The sequence below is a fragment of the Rhinichthys klamathensis genome, unplaced genomic scaffold (assembly GCF_029890125.1).
Source record: "Rhinichthys klamathensis goyatoka isolate OS25496 unplaced genomic scaffold, OSU_Roscu_1.1 h1tg000419l_1, whole genome shotgun sequence".
Taxonomy (NCBI): domain Eukaryota; kingdom Metazoa; phylum Chordata; class Actinopteri; order Cypriniformes; family Leuciscidae; genus Rhinichthys; species Rhinichthys klamathensis.
The window spans coordinates 951,103-968,580 of record NW_026606917.1 but is presented as its reverse complement, the minus strand read 5'-3'; the positions used below and the strand labels follow the sequence as shown (position 1 = coordinate 968,580).

The 17,478-nt window shown below is 39.2% G+C and overlaps 1 protein-coding gene across 2 annotated transcripts in view; it reads right to left on the bottom strand.

Annotated features, from left to right (window-relative positions):
• Positions 1–17,478, bottom strand: part of nkain4 (sodium/potassium transporting ATPase interacting 4) — a 66,699-nt gene that overhangs the window by 4,250 nt on the left and 44,971 nt on the right. For both annotated transcript variants that reach the window (XM_056235334.1, XM_056235335.1), the window contains exons 4-5: positions 16,219–16,416; positions 8,255–8,315 (exon numbers count right to left, since the gene is read on the bottom strand). In XM_056235334.1, the coding sequence (XP_056091309.1) occupies positions 8,255–8,315; positions 16,219–16,416 (259 nt within the window). The remainder of the gene's footprint in view (positions 1–8,254; positions 8,316–16,218; positions 16,417–17,478) is intronic.

The following is a 17,478-nucleotide window of genomic DNA, read 5'->3' as shown; positions in this document are numbered from 1 at the left end:
TGTGTCATTAGCGTTCGAGCTCCAGAGACCATGAGCTGCGCTGCGATGTGTGGCATGCTGGGAAGGCAAAGGCAAATGGACGACTTCACTCGTACTTACTGTGGGAAACACACACTTCCAGAGCAAACAACCACGTCTTAGACAACCACTATACTCATCCGCATGCACACGCCACTTTATGAAATATTAAATATATGGCTATCTAATAATTGGTAACACTTTATTTCAATGGTCCACTTTAGATATTTCGATGGTCCACTTTAGATATTTCGATGGTCCACTTTAGATATTTCGATGGTCCACTTTAGATATTTTACTAACTATAAGTAACTTTGCAACTACATGTCAACTAACTCTCATTAGAGTATTAGTAAAACAACAGAATACTATATGAATAGAGTCTTGGGCAGTGTGTCGCGATCGTACCCTATACCCTAATTCACTATTCCCGACATTAGTCCACTTATAAAGTGCACTTGAGTGAGTGAATGAAAACGAGTGAGTGAATTCGGACACTGAGTGTGTGAAGGGCTGCTGCTTTTGCATAGTTTGTATTTGCCATTTAATAATCACTTGAAACTTGGCAAATTGGCAGCTCCAGTAGTAATGGAAAGATGTATATTGAACTCTGACATGGAAACTAGCATATATAAAACGTATAAAACAATTAATAATGAATTATGTATGGATGGATGGATGGATGGATGGATGGATGGATGGATGGATGGATGGATGGATGGATGGATGGATGGATGGATGGATGGATGGATGGATGGATGGATGGATGGATGGATGGATGGATGGATGGATGGATGGATGGATGGATGGATGGATGGATGGATGGATGGATGGATGGATGGATGGATGGATGGATGGATGGATGAGTGTGTGGGATGGATGGATGGATGAGTGTGTGGGATGGATGGATGGATGGATGAGTGTGTGGGATGGATGGATGGATGGATGGATGGATGAGTGTGTGGGATGGGATGGATGGATGAGTGTGTGGGATGGATGGATGGATGGATGTGTGGATGGATGGATGAGTGTGTGGGATGGATGGATGGATGGATGGATGGATGGATGGATGGATGAGTGTGTGGGATGGGATGGATGGATGGATGGAGTGTGTGGGATGGATGGATGGATGGATGAGTGTGTGGGATGGATGGATGGATGGAGTGTGTGGGATGGATGGATGGATGGATGAGTGTGTGGGATGGATGGATGGATGGAGTGTGTGGGATGGATGGATGGATGGATGGATGAGTGTGTGGGATGGATGGATGGATGGATGGATGGAGTGTGTGGGATGGATGGATGGATGGATGAGTGTGTGGGATGGATGGATGGATGGATGGATGGATGAGTGTGTGGGATGGATGGATGGATGGATGGATGAGTGAGTGAATGAAAACGAGTGAGTGAATTCGGACACTGAGTGTGTGAAGGGCTGCTGCTTTTGCATAGTTTGTATTTGCTGTTTAATAATCACTTGAAACTTGGCAAATTGGCAGCTCCAGTAGTAATGGAAAGATGTATATTGAACTCTGACATGGAAACTAGCATATATAAAACGTATAAAACAATTAATAATCAATTAAAAATGAATTTACGATGGATGGATGGATGGATGGATGAGTGTGTGGGATGGATGGATGGATGGATGGATGAGTGTGTGGGATGGATGGATGGATGGATGGAGTGTGTGGGATGGGATGGATGGATGGAGTGTGTGGGATGGATGGATGGATGGATGGATGGATGGATGGATGGATGGATGGATGGATGGAGTGTGTGGGATGGATGGATGGATGGATGGATGGAGTGTGTGGGATGGATGGATGGGAGTGTGTGGGATGGATGGATGGATGGATGGATGGGAGTGTGTGGGATGGATGGATGGATTGATGAGTGTGTGGGATGGATGGATGGTAGTGTGTGGGATGGATGGATGGATGGAGTGTGTGGGATGGATGGATGGATGGATGGAGTGTGTGGGATGGATGGATGGATGGAGTGTGTGGGATGGATGGATGGGAGTGTGTGGGATGGATGGATGGATGGATGGATGGAGTGTGTGGGATGGATGGATGGATGGATGGAGTGTGTGGGATGGATGGATGGATGGAGTGTGTGGGATGGATGGATGGATGGAGTGTGTGGGATGGATGGATGGATGGAGTGTGTGGGATGGATGGATGGATGGATGGAGTGTGTGGGATGGATGGATGGATGGATGGAGTGTGTGGGATGGATGGATGGATGGATGGATGGATGGGAGTGTGTGGGATGGATGGATGGATGGATGGATGGGAGTGTGTGGGATGGATGGATGGATGGAGTGTGTGGGATGGATGGATGGATGGAGTGTGTGGGATGGATGGATGGATGGAGTGTGTGGGATGGATGGATGGATGGAGTGTGTGGGATGGATGGATGGATGGATGGAGTGTGTGGGATGGATGGATGGATGGAGTGTGTGGGATGGATGGATGGGAGTGTGTGGGATGGATGGATGGATGGAGTGTGTGGGATGGATGGATGGATGGATGGATGGATGGATGGGAGTGTGTGGGATGGATGGATGGATGGAGTGTGTGGGATGGATGGATGGATGGATGGATGGATGAGTGTGTGGGATGGATGGATGGATGGATGGATGGATGAGTGTGTGGGATGGATGGATGGATGGAGTGTGTGGGATGGATGGATGGATGGAGTGTGTGGGATGGATGGATGGATGGATGGAGTGTGTGGGATGGATGGATGGTTCAGCTGCAGTCGCCATCTTCTTGCGAGACGCGGTAATTCATTCACCGCCCGACTCTCACAGTGCATTATGGGTATTCTTTAGCCGTGGAGCGTACATGGGTTGTACACTCGTTATTGCGGTGCATTATGGGATTGAATGAGAGCACTCGATAACGTCCACTATGGTTTCGGACACCACTGGCTGTCCCCTCAAATAGTGCCCTACTTAAGGGTATAGGGGGCGATTTCGCACTCAGCCTTGGTGTCAGGTTTGCTTTGCATCACAGGTAGAGATCAGACAATCAGACAAATCCAGCACTCACTTCCAGCACTCTTTAACTCTACTGTGTGGGTGTGTGTGTGTGTGTGTGTGTGTGTGTGTGCCTGTCTTTCTTATGCCCGTCTCTCTGCTCTGTGTCCTGCTTTCACCGGTCTCTCTCTCTCTCTCTCTCTCATTGGATAGTGTAACATATTTACATTGGGGAAGCGCTCACGCTAACGTTCAGCACTACACTATTCTGACCCACTTTCATAAAAAGCAGCTGTTTTTTCCGAGCAGCTCTTTAGTCTGCATAGGAATCTGCTGAGCGCTGATAACCAACCAGACACTCAAAGTGCCACACACATTCTCTCTCTCTCTCCCATTCCCGCTCTGATGTTCAAGCCAGGATTGCGTTTTCTTTTGGTAAAGGCAGGTCTCATAGAGAATCCGGGCTTAGATCAGTACCCAGGAGCCCACGCGTCCCCGTAGCTGGTGGCTGGGACGACCTGTCCGCTCTTATTAGATTCGATTCACACAAGTGACTTCTGCTGCTTTTAATGAGCCCACGATAACAGCGGGACCGAGACCACAAACTAATTATGGAAGCAAGTCATTTAAAACAGAAAGAAAAAGAGCGAGGGAGAAGAGAAGGAAGGGCGAACAAGGTAGAAGAATAATCAATGATAAAAATGAAGTCTGACACATTATTATTCAAATCACCTGTAGGGAGAGAGAGGGAGGGAGAGAGAGAGAGAGAAAAGGAAAAAGAGAGTAACAGAAAGAGGGAAACTTCAGAGGCGAGGAAGTGCTGTGGAGAAATTAAATCCTCCACTTCAAATGAGCGTGTAAATGAACCACACACAGCTTTGCATGATAGAAAATACAAAGTAGACACACTGGGCTGATTACACACACACACACACACACACACACCAATGTAGCATAAGGAAAGGAAAAAGTTCTTTAGCCTAATAATTCTACCTTCCCCACAACCACAAGTTAACAAACATCTACATGTACTAAAATACATATTTTAGGAGAAATACAGTGTATCTAAGGCAAAGTTGATGCTATAATAAAACAGTGGGACGTCCACTAAAAATCCCATGGTTTAATTCGTTTTCTTTCCTGACATTTTTCCAGTGAAATGTATATACATATATTTTCAATACCCAAAAAATCTGCAATTTACGTCACAGTCACAGACCTGCAAAACCCCACTTGACAGCTTGTTCCACGGATGAAAGCTATGAAGACACTTTCAAACACTTTCAAGACACTTCCTTCGCGCGCAATTGATGCTCTGAAAGCTGTGAATACTGCAGCCTGAAAAATTATTTATAGGAGTGAATTCAATATGATTGGGTCGTCTCAATGGCAAAAAGAGTCCCGATTCACCTCTATTACTTGCTTATTTATTTATCCTTTCTTGTACCAGGAAGATCCCATTGAGATATCACAATCTTTCCTTCCAGCGTGACCATGTAATAAAAAAAAAAAGAGATAAAAACAGCATTTATCGTGGATAGTGATTATGTATTGTGTATAGTTCACCCAAAATGAAAACTACTGTTACACAGAGTTTTATTGTCAGTACTACATTAAACTATATACAATATAATGTTGAATATAATGTATAATAATGCAATGGGGGAATATTTGTGGCTCCTGATAATGCCAAATGTCTTATGTTACCAGTTAAAAGTGGCCTACATTATTTTAAATATATCTAGTGAGTGACCGAGTGCAAGCATTCATCTACAATAACTGTATTTTCAGCATCAGAATCATGAATATTTTTAATCTGGGGTCAATATTGTCCTGTGCATTGGGTTACCAGCGCCAAGTCCAAGCCTATTCATTTACACCCACAATGTAATACCAAATTTAGTCCAGTATCGTGATATGTATCGAATCGTGACATGGCTAGAGAGTGTGACAAGCATTAGCACAGCTGAAGACACCCAACTAACTGTGATTTGCTTCTTGCTATTACAAATCCAAATCTTCAAATCTAGAGAGCATTTCATTGGACAAATTTGTATTTGCCCCTGTGACTGTGCTTTTATATTTCTTTGGTCTGGAAGAGATAGATAGTCATTTTTATACCCTCACATGTACTAAAAGTTTATTTAGCAAACTTTTAGCAGTGCACTAACATACAGATGGCCTCAAAGCTAACAGGCATAAAAGCCATTTGGATTTCATGTGGTCTTTAAATCCCCATGGCTATGAATAAACCTCGAAGCAATAAAACGTTCCTCTGTGCACTTGCAATCACTTTACTGGTGGTACATTTGAACAGGGCATAAATATAGAGTTCAACCGAGCACATGTGCGCTGCCTATAAAACACAAAAAAGACTGGCCACCTCCTGTTGAGTGATGACGCTCAAAGGCCATCAGAAAACAAAGGCAAACAGGAAGTGGCTGTAACGGATAAAAGTCGACTGTTTCAGTGCAGTCGAGCTCCTCCTGTCAGCGAGGTACGGCCCTACGGGGAATGTTTAGTCATGGAAATCGAAAGACCAGTAACTAATAATCAGAGGAAGGCTGGTGTTTAACCCGTACAAACAGGGCATGGGATGCGATACAAGAGCAAATATTCACTGTTTATGCACTGCAAACTTTTTTTTTGTATTATTGAAATGAAGTGCATTCCTATGGACCTCGTCAATCCAGGAACGAAATTCCAAAACAGTAGGAATCACTGCTAACAGTTGGCACTGGAAAGCACTTTCTTGATCTGTAATCTGATTGGCTATCTTTGTCTGTGCTGCACATCTTCCAAGAATGTTACACACACACACGCACACACGTCTGGTTCACTATCTTTGTGGGGCCTCTCCATAGACGTAATGGTTTTTATACTGTCAAAAACTGTATATTCTCTCCCCTTCAGTGTTGGGAAAGTTCATTTTCTACATGAACTAGTTCAAAGTTCAGTTCACAAATTTTTAAATGAACTAGTTCGGTTCATAGTTCATTCAAAAAGTTCATAGTTCTTTTTTCCATATTATGTTGATGCGAGGTTTTTTTTTATTTTATTTTTTATTGCCACAGCCCATATACAACCACAGACAGCTTTTATTTTATCGACGGGCAAAGTTTGCACAGAAATGTAAGATTTTTCCTATCCTCACCGACCTTGTCATACAACTCGTTTAATTTAAATAATCATTCGACGCCATTTTTTGTCTTGATGACACGCATGCGGCGGCCGTGGTGCGACACTGGTGGTCGGTGTTGCCAGATTGGGTGTTTTTTTTCCGCTACATATTAAGGCCTGATTACGCGTGTTTTAGCCGGGTTTTCGCTTGGAAGGCTCTATAGAAATCTGGCACCCTATTGAACGAAGTTAACCCTCAGACGGTCTTCGTTTCGGAGTCACATCCTGGGCCTTCCCGGTCAGAAGTGACCGGACACCTAAAAATGAAACTTCCTCCATCCCAGTAAAACCAATGTAATTTATTTTTGTTCTATAATATTTATTCTTTTTAATTTAGTATTTTGAGACAATTTGATTGAACCTATTAATATTTATGCAATATTATGGTAAATTTTTTGCCATTGAAAATAATGATTTTTTTTTTTTTTTTTTTTTTTTCTATGCAGTATTTTCGGTTAAAATAGAGACTAGGCTTTCAGAAAAAAAAAAGAAAAAAAAATCAATTTATTAAACATAAAATTAAATAAATCATGTTATTGCATGGATTTACCACTAGATGCCTGTATAGCTCCAAATGGAGATGCTTGTGAATTCTAGTTGTTTTTGGACCAAATTACTTACTTTTAAGATGTGGATTGAATGTATTTTTTTTAGAAATTCTTTATAACATTTTATTAATTTTTATTTTAATAATTTTAATAATTATTATATTAAGTATATATATATATATATTAATTTTAATTATTAATTATGTTATGTTTTTCACTCTTGATGTTTTAGAGTTTCACCCCTTCATTGCTGAGCACTTTTTTTCTGCATCGTGGCCGATTTGTAGATAATTTTTGTGTTTCTGTCAATTTCCCATTCATTTCCTATGGGGGTCATTTTTGACCGAAGACCAAAATCGTGACTAATTTTTTTACGACCACTTAGCATGCTCGGATCATGTACCTAATTTTTTTTTGTGTTCACATACCTAATGTCAGAAAAGTCACCAAGTTTCGTAACATTTCAATGAAGCTGTGATTTTTAAAAATTCAAACAGATTTTTTGTAATCTGAATTCATCGGTGTGTATGTGTATAAAAGTGTGTTTTTATGTGTGTGTGTGTGGGTGGGTGTCAATTTTTTGCACTCTTGATGTTATAGAGTGTCACCCCTTTACTGCGGTGTACTTTTTTTTAGAATCGTGGCCGATTTGTAGATTGTACAGACAAATTCAGAGAATTTTTGTGTTTTTGTAAATTTCCCATTCATTTCCTATGGGTCGGTCATTTTTGACCGAAGACCAAAATCGTTACTATTTTTTTACGACCACTTAGCATGCTCGGATCATGACCTCAAAATTTTTTTGTATTTACATACCTAATGCCATAAAAGTCACCGAGTTTCATAACATTCCGATGAAGCTGTGATTTTTAGAAATTCAAAACAGAAAATGATTCGGTCAGAAATGACCGAGGACCGTCTGGGGTAAACTGAGAGAGCGTGCGTTCACAGACACCAGAATGAACAAGGTCACCGTAACGTTCATCAGGCAGTAATACAGTACCGTTCAGTTCACGTTCGCCCAAAATATGAACGAGTTCATGAACTATTCAGGCACAACACTGCTCCCCTTAGTTGTTTACATTTTCAAAAAAACTAATTCTGTATGATTTATAAGCTTGTTTCCATCATGGGACCTGACTCAAGTCCCCATGAGTCAGTGAGTCACACACACACACACACACAATTTTACAAAGTGAGTTTAGTAATACAGTGTTTCTCACAAGTAGTGTGCTCCCCTTCCCATGAATAAAAAAATGGCTTTTTACATCAATATTTCATATTGTTCAAAATTGATAATTCATATGGTTTAGATATATTTCTCACAAAACAAAGCTCGAAGGACACAGAGCCATCATCTCCTGAATGTTTATGATAGTACAATCAGACAGGCACATTTCTTTATAATAAAATGTAAAAAGTAACTGTTTTAGACAACACGTAAACAAGAAAGAAAGTGTAGGACAGGCTAATATTTTGTTCTCTTATCACACACACACACACACACAGTAAAGATACTCACAGCTGTCCTCCTCCTCTGTGATGACACTGATGACGTAGCAGGCGTAGATGAAACCCAGCAGCTGAGGAGACGAACACAAACACGTCAGTGTATATCCAGAGAGAGAGATGAGACACAGACAGCAAGAAGAGTGGAAAATCATGCTCACAAAACGTCAGAACTGTCTTTTCACATTTTACTATCAGTCCATGTCTTCACCTGATGACTGATGTCAGTATATCTTTATTCTGTAACTAGATTTGTACATTTTATTAGTTTGCCTGAGTCAGCGTAACCTCCATGACGTTATTGGTCGAATAAGGAAATAAGTCAAAAGGGTCAAACCCTATAAAGCGGAGATCATGTTTCTACAGGTTTATATTGTCCAACATGAAAAGAAATGACACCTCTCCTCAAATTACTTGTGATGTTCCTTATTTGTCAAAAGCATCTACTAAATTAATACATGTAAATGATTTGGAGGCATCGTTCATTTCCATAGCATAAATGGTGTGGGAATAGTTACATAGCAAAGTTGAATGCTATAGTGTTAAGGGTTTATTGAAATCCCAAAGCATAAGTGTGTTCAGCAGGAATGGCAGTCACATCTTATAAACCATTCATTATGAGAAACACATGGCCGATAATACATTACTCAAAGAGACATTAGAGACATTTTTACAAAGTCCTGTGCCAAGTGAACCGGGGACTGGTGTGTGTGTGTGTGTTATTGATGGCAATGGCAGTGCCACAGAGGCAGATGGCACAGCTCTGCATGAAAACACACACAGGGTAAACTCAACTCCCAAAGAGTGGCACTATTCCAAAGCAATTAATCCGCCATTGGGCAGACGGCCAGGCGTACACGTACCTTGAAGAAAAACATGAATGCTGTGTGTTTGCATATGAACGAGAGAGTGAGAGAAACGTATGACAAAAACTTAAATGAGAGTCTATGAAGCCCGTGAGAGGCTGATAGTGCAGGTGTGGGTTTGTGGTGAGACACAGAGACACACAGGTGCTGTGCTCTCTCTCTCTCCCTCTCTCTCTCTCTCTCTCTCTCTCTCTGTCTGACTGTGCGGGGCAAAGTGGTTCAGACCTCCAATCAGCTTCTATTAAACTGAAGGAGTGGCAAAATACCAATTGCATCTGAGGAAATGTCCACAACCAGTCTGCCAACTGCAGTGGTATTGACCTTGGGTTAATTTCAGTTGATCCTAGTGTGGAGGCCGTTTTAAGCCATTCATTTTTGACCTCAATTCATACTTTGCACGTGACGTCACAAGTACTGGCTGGCGGACAAGAACGTCGCTCTTCAGCAACGAAACCCAGTAACTAATCAAGGATCTTGCCAGGACGTCGCCAGTTTTACTATACAAAAGTTGGTGTTTTGAGGTTTGTGATATCTATGGTTTTCAATGAGAACCAGAGATGACCCAACAGCAGAGCTAGATTATTTACGGAGGAATTATTACTGCTCGATTATCTTAAAAAACCTTGTCTGCTTTACACAATTTAGCTACCTTGGAGTTAATCTTATTTAATTCTAGTCCATAGTTATGCAGCTAGCAGACTTGATAGCTACTAAAAGACCCATAAGACCTTAACAGGACTCTACGTTGAAAATTAAATAATAATAAATAGTAGTATTGTTGTGAAATATTTTTACAATTCAAAATAACTGTTTTTTTAATGTAATGCATTTAAAAATTGTACTTATTCCTGTGATCAAAGCTGAATTTTCAGCATCATTACTCCAGTCTTCAGTGTCACATGATCCTTCAGAAATCATTATAATATGATGATTTGATGCTCAAGAAACATTTATTATTATCATCAATGTTGAAAACAGTTGTGCTGCTTTGATATTCTTAAATGTCTTTTGACATTATACATTTCTTTACTATCACTATTGATCAATTTAATGCATCATTGCTGAATAAAAGCATCCATTTCTTTCCCAAAAAAATTATACAATAAAAATCGGTAATAGGGTCCAATTCTCACTATTAACTTGCTTATTAGCATGCACATTACTAGGTTATTGGCTGTTTATTAGTACTTATAAAGTACATATTAATGCATTATTCTGTAAGACCATATTCTACATCCATTAATCCTTTCCCAATACTGTAACTTAACAACCACATTAATAACTATTAATAAGTAGTAATTAGGAGTTTAGAGACAAAAGTCATGCTATAGTTTAAAGCAAGAATTGGACCCGAAACTAAAGTGTGATAAAAAATTCCTACTGACCTTAAACTTTTAAACAGTAAAGTATTTGTATTTTTATAAATATATTTGTATTGCATTGTGTCAGGGGGTCCTGATGATCAGCCTGTTTTTTATTTATTTATTAAATATATTTTGTGATAATAACTGGCTGATAGTACATTATCAGTACCATACAAGAACAGCGCTAACCGTAGAACAGGCTATTTATTATTCAGATATAAATATTAAATCTTTTGTTTAAGAACTTACTCTGAGACCATTAGACAAATGAAACCCAAATTGAATCAATTCAAAGTTAATTCCTGCTCGGGGGAATCTCAGGCGAAGAGTGAAAAAGACAGAAAGAGCGCCTCTCCACATGAGACTTGACCGCTCTTAAGCCCAGATCTAGCGCACGACTCAATATCGTGTTAATTATGGTCATTAAAAACAATTAGCTATTTTAAACTCACAGTCATAAAGCCAGGACCCTCTGCTTCACTCCGTTTCTTTCTGCTCTCTGCTGAAAGTGCTGCAGATTTAACCAGTTTTCTCTCTGTAATATTAAGCGTCAGTCCTGCGTTTCATGAACTGATCATTCCGGTCAAAGGGTAAAGTTGCTGTAGAGAGAAGAGGATTCTGGGTCAGTGGCCTTCAACTCCCTCAGGCTGTTTCTCATAATTCAACGTTCAATCTCTCAGTCTAGTCTTCATAATGGCTTTAATATGAATAGAATTAACTCAAAATTGTTTTTGTAATCATTGGGGAATTTACCTTGAGCTTAAAACTTAAAAGGAAAATAAAATATACGTGGTTTCAAATTTTTAAGCTTAGGAATTCAGCCAGAATCAGAAAAGCAAAGTCATCTCTTTAAAATGATGCCAACAACCAAAATGTGTTCAGCATTTTTATTACGTTTACACAAAACCGCTTTAGTAGTATTTGTATATAGAAATGTTTTTAAGAAATAATTATAGATATTTTGCAAGAATTTTCGTTTTTTTACAGGATGGTTATATCACCTTGAATTCTTTCATAGGATATCAACATACATTTGAATCCAGAAACTGATTATAAATGGTCTCTAATTAACAAGAAGTTGCTTGTTATGAATCTCCCCGAGCCATATAAATAGCAATGGATGGGAATCATTTACAACTTCATAACTAATTGCGTGATGCAGAAAGACCCAGAGAGAGAGAGAGCTGATGATTGACGGATCAAACGCCGCTTCTATGCACACGACCTGGTTCTGTCATGATCTCAACATGAGCTCTGGTGATACACACCTAAATAATGCTGGATATAACATCTATACAAGGAAGAAATCACATCACAGGCCTCAGTTTCATTTTCACAGATAACACTTGCAAGAACTTCTATGCCATAAAAAAACAATTATCCGTATGATTTTAATGTACTATGTCTTGTAAATGTAAATGTAATTTTATGTTATGTCTGTAGAACAAACAAAAGTTTGATATTTAGCATGTGCAATAGATAAACATCACTAGTTCACCTTTATGTATATAGCAGCTTTATAGTAAACAGGAAAGAAGACAAAGACACAAGACTGTGTAGTGTGTGCTTAACAGCTTTAGTGAGAGAAAGAACTACAATCCCATGGAGCACTGAAAATACCATAATATAATATAATATAATATATAAAACTACTCATTTACAAGTGTTGATATATTTTAAGCTATTTGCGCATATAGGCTACACACATTTCAGTATTTTGAGAGCGTTGAGAGACTCTTCATGGGAGTGGGCGGAGCTAAAGAGACGTTTTGGAGCGCGCTGGTTTTTCCGACTCTCTGATTGGTGTAATTTGTCCGTGCAGCATCATGGGTAATATAGTTTTTCACCAGGAATTCCACTGTTAAACACAATTATTTCAAGAAATAAGCTGAAACGCTCTAAATAATGCAGGGTTGTTTCAACCAAATATGGACAAACCCAACTGTAGGGTTACATTTTTCAATAACATGTTTAACCCAATGTTTGGTATTGTCCATATTTAACCCAAATTTGGGTTGAAACAACCCAGCAATTTTTAGAGTGAAATAACGCGGGCTGACGGCTTCAACAGAAGCAAATACCATAGGTTAACAACGTCGTAGCTCACAGTAGATCTGTCTTTAAAGGTTTACAAGTTATCATTAAAAATCAAATTCCTTAAGGAGAAAATTTGTTTTTACTTGAGCTTTTTACTGTCACTGTCATGAAATTGCAGAATATTAAGTGTTGTAAAGATAAAAAGATCCCTTGTGAAAAAGTGTGCTTAATTCAATTGAATGTGCACTTGTACTTCAAATCTTTAAAAAACTGTACTTGCAGATAATATTATTGAAATAAAATTGATTTACTAGAGTTCACTTTCAAGACCGTTCACACACTTAAGTACACTTTTAAAAAGTTCACTTCGTAATAATGTCAAATTAAAAGTTTTACTCTAAAGTACATTTCAAATAATTGTTTTAATAATCTTTTGTCATGCTTTAAAGAAGTAAAAGTATGCTAAAGTGTACAAAGGATACCAAGAGTTGGGTAAAGAAAGCAGTCCTCTCGCCACCAGTCCTAAAACTACACTTCCATTTATTATCTGCACTCACATACTGTTTTCTGCCTTATTTAGCTGGCTGTGAAGCTGAGAGAAAGAGAATAAAAGAGACTGCAATAATACAGACCCAGAGCCCTGTGAATATGCAGGCCTGAAAGACGGACACACGTCACAAATCCTAATGCTGCCTTTGACACACAAGCAACATGACGTTTGACGGGTTATTAATGAGCGACCGTGTCACCCTGCAGAAATGAGTCCGGCTGAATGAGTGTGTGTGCGCCTCTCCACATACTGTATGCACACACATTTATAGCCGTTCTGATGCGTCTCAGTGGCCTGGAGGCAGATTTCACAGCCAGATCTCATCAGAATCAGAGCACTCTCAACATCACTTCACAAAAGTGCTCTCGCACACGCAAGCACTCTTACAGCACATCTGAGATTAAATCAACAGGCAAGAATGGTCCACCTACCACGCTGAACTAACGGCTCTCAGAAGTTTGCAGCCGGCCACGTCCAATCCAAAATCCACTTATACATTTGTGTGTACATGGAAAGTGATTAAACCACCACAGGGAGCGAGACACTTTGAAGTGAGATTTGTCTTAATCATGTTCTCAGGCACGCACTCAGCAACAGTCTGGATGGGCGCAAAACAAGCTGAATTTGTCATACTTTTTAAATTATTATTATTTTGGTAAATATATCAGGGCCGTAATGCATTATATCTAAACATATTTATATTTATAATATTTTTCCAATGGAGCTTTTGGACGTTTCATCGATTTTCAGTGTGGACTTGAACGTCCAAATTTCGGGTAAAATGTTCCACGGCTATCTATCGTCTCTCCCTGGGGCAGAGAGCATGATGGGAAAGAAAGTGATGAATTCCCATACCATCCTGACAAGATATTCTTCTCCGTCTGAAACAGCTGCCTTATCTTGACTTCAGTGTTTTACTGAAGAGAGAAGCAACTGAGATATGAGAGGAAAGATACAAGATGGAGGAGGAATGAACTCATCCACCCACTTATGCTGATAACATGGACAAAGTACGAGTGAAATCTGACACGCATACTAGGACAGTGGTGCAGTTTATTTAAAGGCCAGTAAAAGAAGATCAAAATAACCATCAAAATATGTTGATTGTCAACCTCAATAGGTCAAATTAAATGTTATAGGAGCTGCTTTGAGCAAAGTTATAGTGCTACAATTGTCATCGAGGGCTGAAAAACAGAAGAACAGCAGGTGGCGTCTGAAGTTTCCACAGGTTCCTCCCTCACGGGTCACACCGATGGGAAAACAGACGCTGGGAGGGATGTACATGAAGCTGAGCTAATGACTCTCGCAGTCGTTCGCCTGTCATCTCTGGTGTGTGTCCTACGTACTCTCTGACGGTCCTCTTGTGACTGCACATTCTCAGAAGCTTAAGAACAGGACTATTCATGACTAAGTGTTTCTGATAGTGACCCAGTTCTGAAGTTACACACACACACAGAAACGTTTATGAAGTATCTGACTCAACTCTGTCTCGCTTGCTCTATCGTTTGCTCTCACAATCCCAAGCAACAGAATTTCTCACACAGGGGACAAATGTTTCTCTCCCAGTCTCGCCTGCCGCCACAAACATGTGGGTGGGTGAGTTTTTTGTTTGTTTGCATTGACAATGGTCCAATGATTTTGTGGTGTAATTTGACTTAATCCATCTTCCCATTCTTCTGAGCGTTTTCTTACTTAATTTCCCAATTTTTACGGAACCACAAGCTGTGTACTTTGGCCAATGGGGATAAAAATCTCTATTTTTCTAACTAATCTCTGCACTCCCACTGAAGAAGCCTGTATGAACTTTAACCGTGTGTGTGTGTGTGTGTGTGTGTGTGTGTGTGTGTGTGTGTGTGTGTGTGTGTGTGCAACTCCCACTTCCTGAAGGCCACTTTGTTCAGCTCTCATCATGAAGTTAGCAGTTCATTGTTGGAGCATGAGAGGATAATCATCACTTTCTAGAACCTTCCGGCACTCCCAACCCTTCAGACCATCAGACATGCAGGCTTTATTTCACAACAAGAATGAACAGATACAGCTTGTGTGTGACATGTTTTGAGACAAAGATGATGAAAGTAAAAGCACACACAACATTTTTTATATATATAATATATGCATTATAAAAAAAATATAAAAATATACATTTCTATTTAAAATAACCATTTTCTATTTGAATATTTTTGTATCTAATTCTAATATCTAATGCAATGACATTAATAATAATAATAATAATAATAATACATTTTATTTGTAATGCACTTTTCTTAAACCCAAAGCGCTACAGTAAAATAAACAGAAACAACAAGGGCAATACAACAATTAGAGAAAAACAGCCTTAAATAAATGTGTCTTAATCAGCTTTTTAAAGTGTCCCAGTGTTGGTGCATTCAGACATTATAAGTGTGGCTTATGAAGTATCCATATACTTCAGTATGCAACTGTGCACAGCACATTTAAAGCCCCCGTTTAGTAAAAAATTGTATCCCTCAAAACTCCTCTTTGATCACCAAAATGAAATATTTACACGTTTTTTCCCAAAAAAAAAAAAAGTCTTCATACCTTAAAATAGCTGTAATGTAACTCTACACCCTTGTCTCATTTAGTATACGCGGATCTATGAATATGCAAATTATTCCCGCCTCAACTCACTCACACCAGCTCAGAGATCCCCTCGTTGACGATCACACGTTGACCTGATTGGTTACAAACTGAGTTTTTGAGACTGTCTTTGTTTCACTGCAGTTTTAAGGAGAAAATACTCAGCAATGGTGTTGACTTGTGAATTTGCACATGGTTTGTCTTAAAGCACATTAAAAACACCACATAGACATATAAACAACATTAAAAGCTGGATTTTCACCACAGGGGGACTTTAAGTCAACAAAACAGATCCCTTTGAGAAAATGCGCTCACAGTCCTTCTGTTTTGCTGCCTGCTGATTATAACCCACTGAGTTTGCCCAACTAAACCTGGAGCCGTGCCAGACCTCGACTCAAGAGGGCCACTTCAGCACAACAGCAGAGCATTTTATAAACCGTATAGTAAAACTTTGTTTTTGGGCTATTGAAGGAATGCTTATTGAGTGTTTTAGCTTTTCTACATGCCTTGGCATATCATTAGTGTGTGTGTCTGTGTGTGTGTGTGTTTTGGAGCGACTTACGGAGGTGAGGATCTGGAAGCCGCAGTGGAGGACTTCGATGTACTGGTACTCCAGCAGGCAGCCCATGATGGTTATATAGGACTGTGTATCCGCACCCCGCTCTCCGCTGGAGGAGATCTCTCCTCGGACACATCCCGGCCCGTGCTCGCTCCACCAGGAGTGGTGTGCCGAGATGTTAAAGGTCAAGAGGTCGCTGTCCTGAAAGGAAAGAGGGGAGTCGTCGTCATTAGCCTCAATATAACCGATGAGGGAGTGTGCGCTGTAAAGCATGCATGCATAATTTAACACAGGGCTGACAAAGAATCTGATCCATAAACATGAGATGGAGGAAAGGCAAGCATACCGTATATACAAAAAAAGGAAGGAAACACACATTTATTATTTATTTGCTGTGATTATATTTATAACTAGATTTAAACACGAAACCTAATAAAACGAGGTAAAAATGCAGTCTGTTATGAATCAGTTATGCACAACCGCAATTGTTTTCTCTGGTTATGTATTGTTACCATTCACACACACCATCACAATGTGCTGGTAAATCTCTCATATAATTTGTCCAGAAATCACTTTTTTCCAGCTGTGGCAAAAATACAGTAGTCTACTACTAGTTAGGGCCAGACGACAGTGTATTTTTGGCAATAAAAAAATACTCAACATTGTGAATTTTGTGATGATTTTAACATGCCATTTATTTAGCAATTATCATTTACCATGACAGTAAAAAAAATCTCAAATTTAATAGCTATAAAATGTATTTAAAACCATTTATTGCCGTGCATAAGATGAACAATTAGTTCATGGACATTTGTGTAAGGCATTTTACATATTTTTATCCTATAATAATAATAATAATAATAATAAATGTTTTTATATATACATTTATTAATATTATTATTATAGTATAAAAATATGTAAAATGCCTTACACAAATGTCCATGAACTAATTGTATCGTGATTAATCACATCCAAAACATAATGTGTATAAATTTTTAATACATGAATAAAAAAATACATGCATGTGTGTGTATTTATATATACAAAATAATTATACAGAGTACACACATATATTATGCAAACGTAAACACAAACTTTTATTTACACATACATATACACTCACCTAAAGGGTTATTAGGAACACCTGTTCAATTTCTCATTAATGCAATTATCTAATCAACCAATCACATGACAGTTGCTTCAATGCATTTAGGGGTGTGGTCCTGGTCAAGACAATCTCCTGAACTCCAAACTGAATGTCAG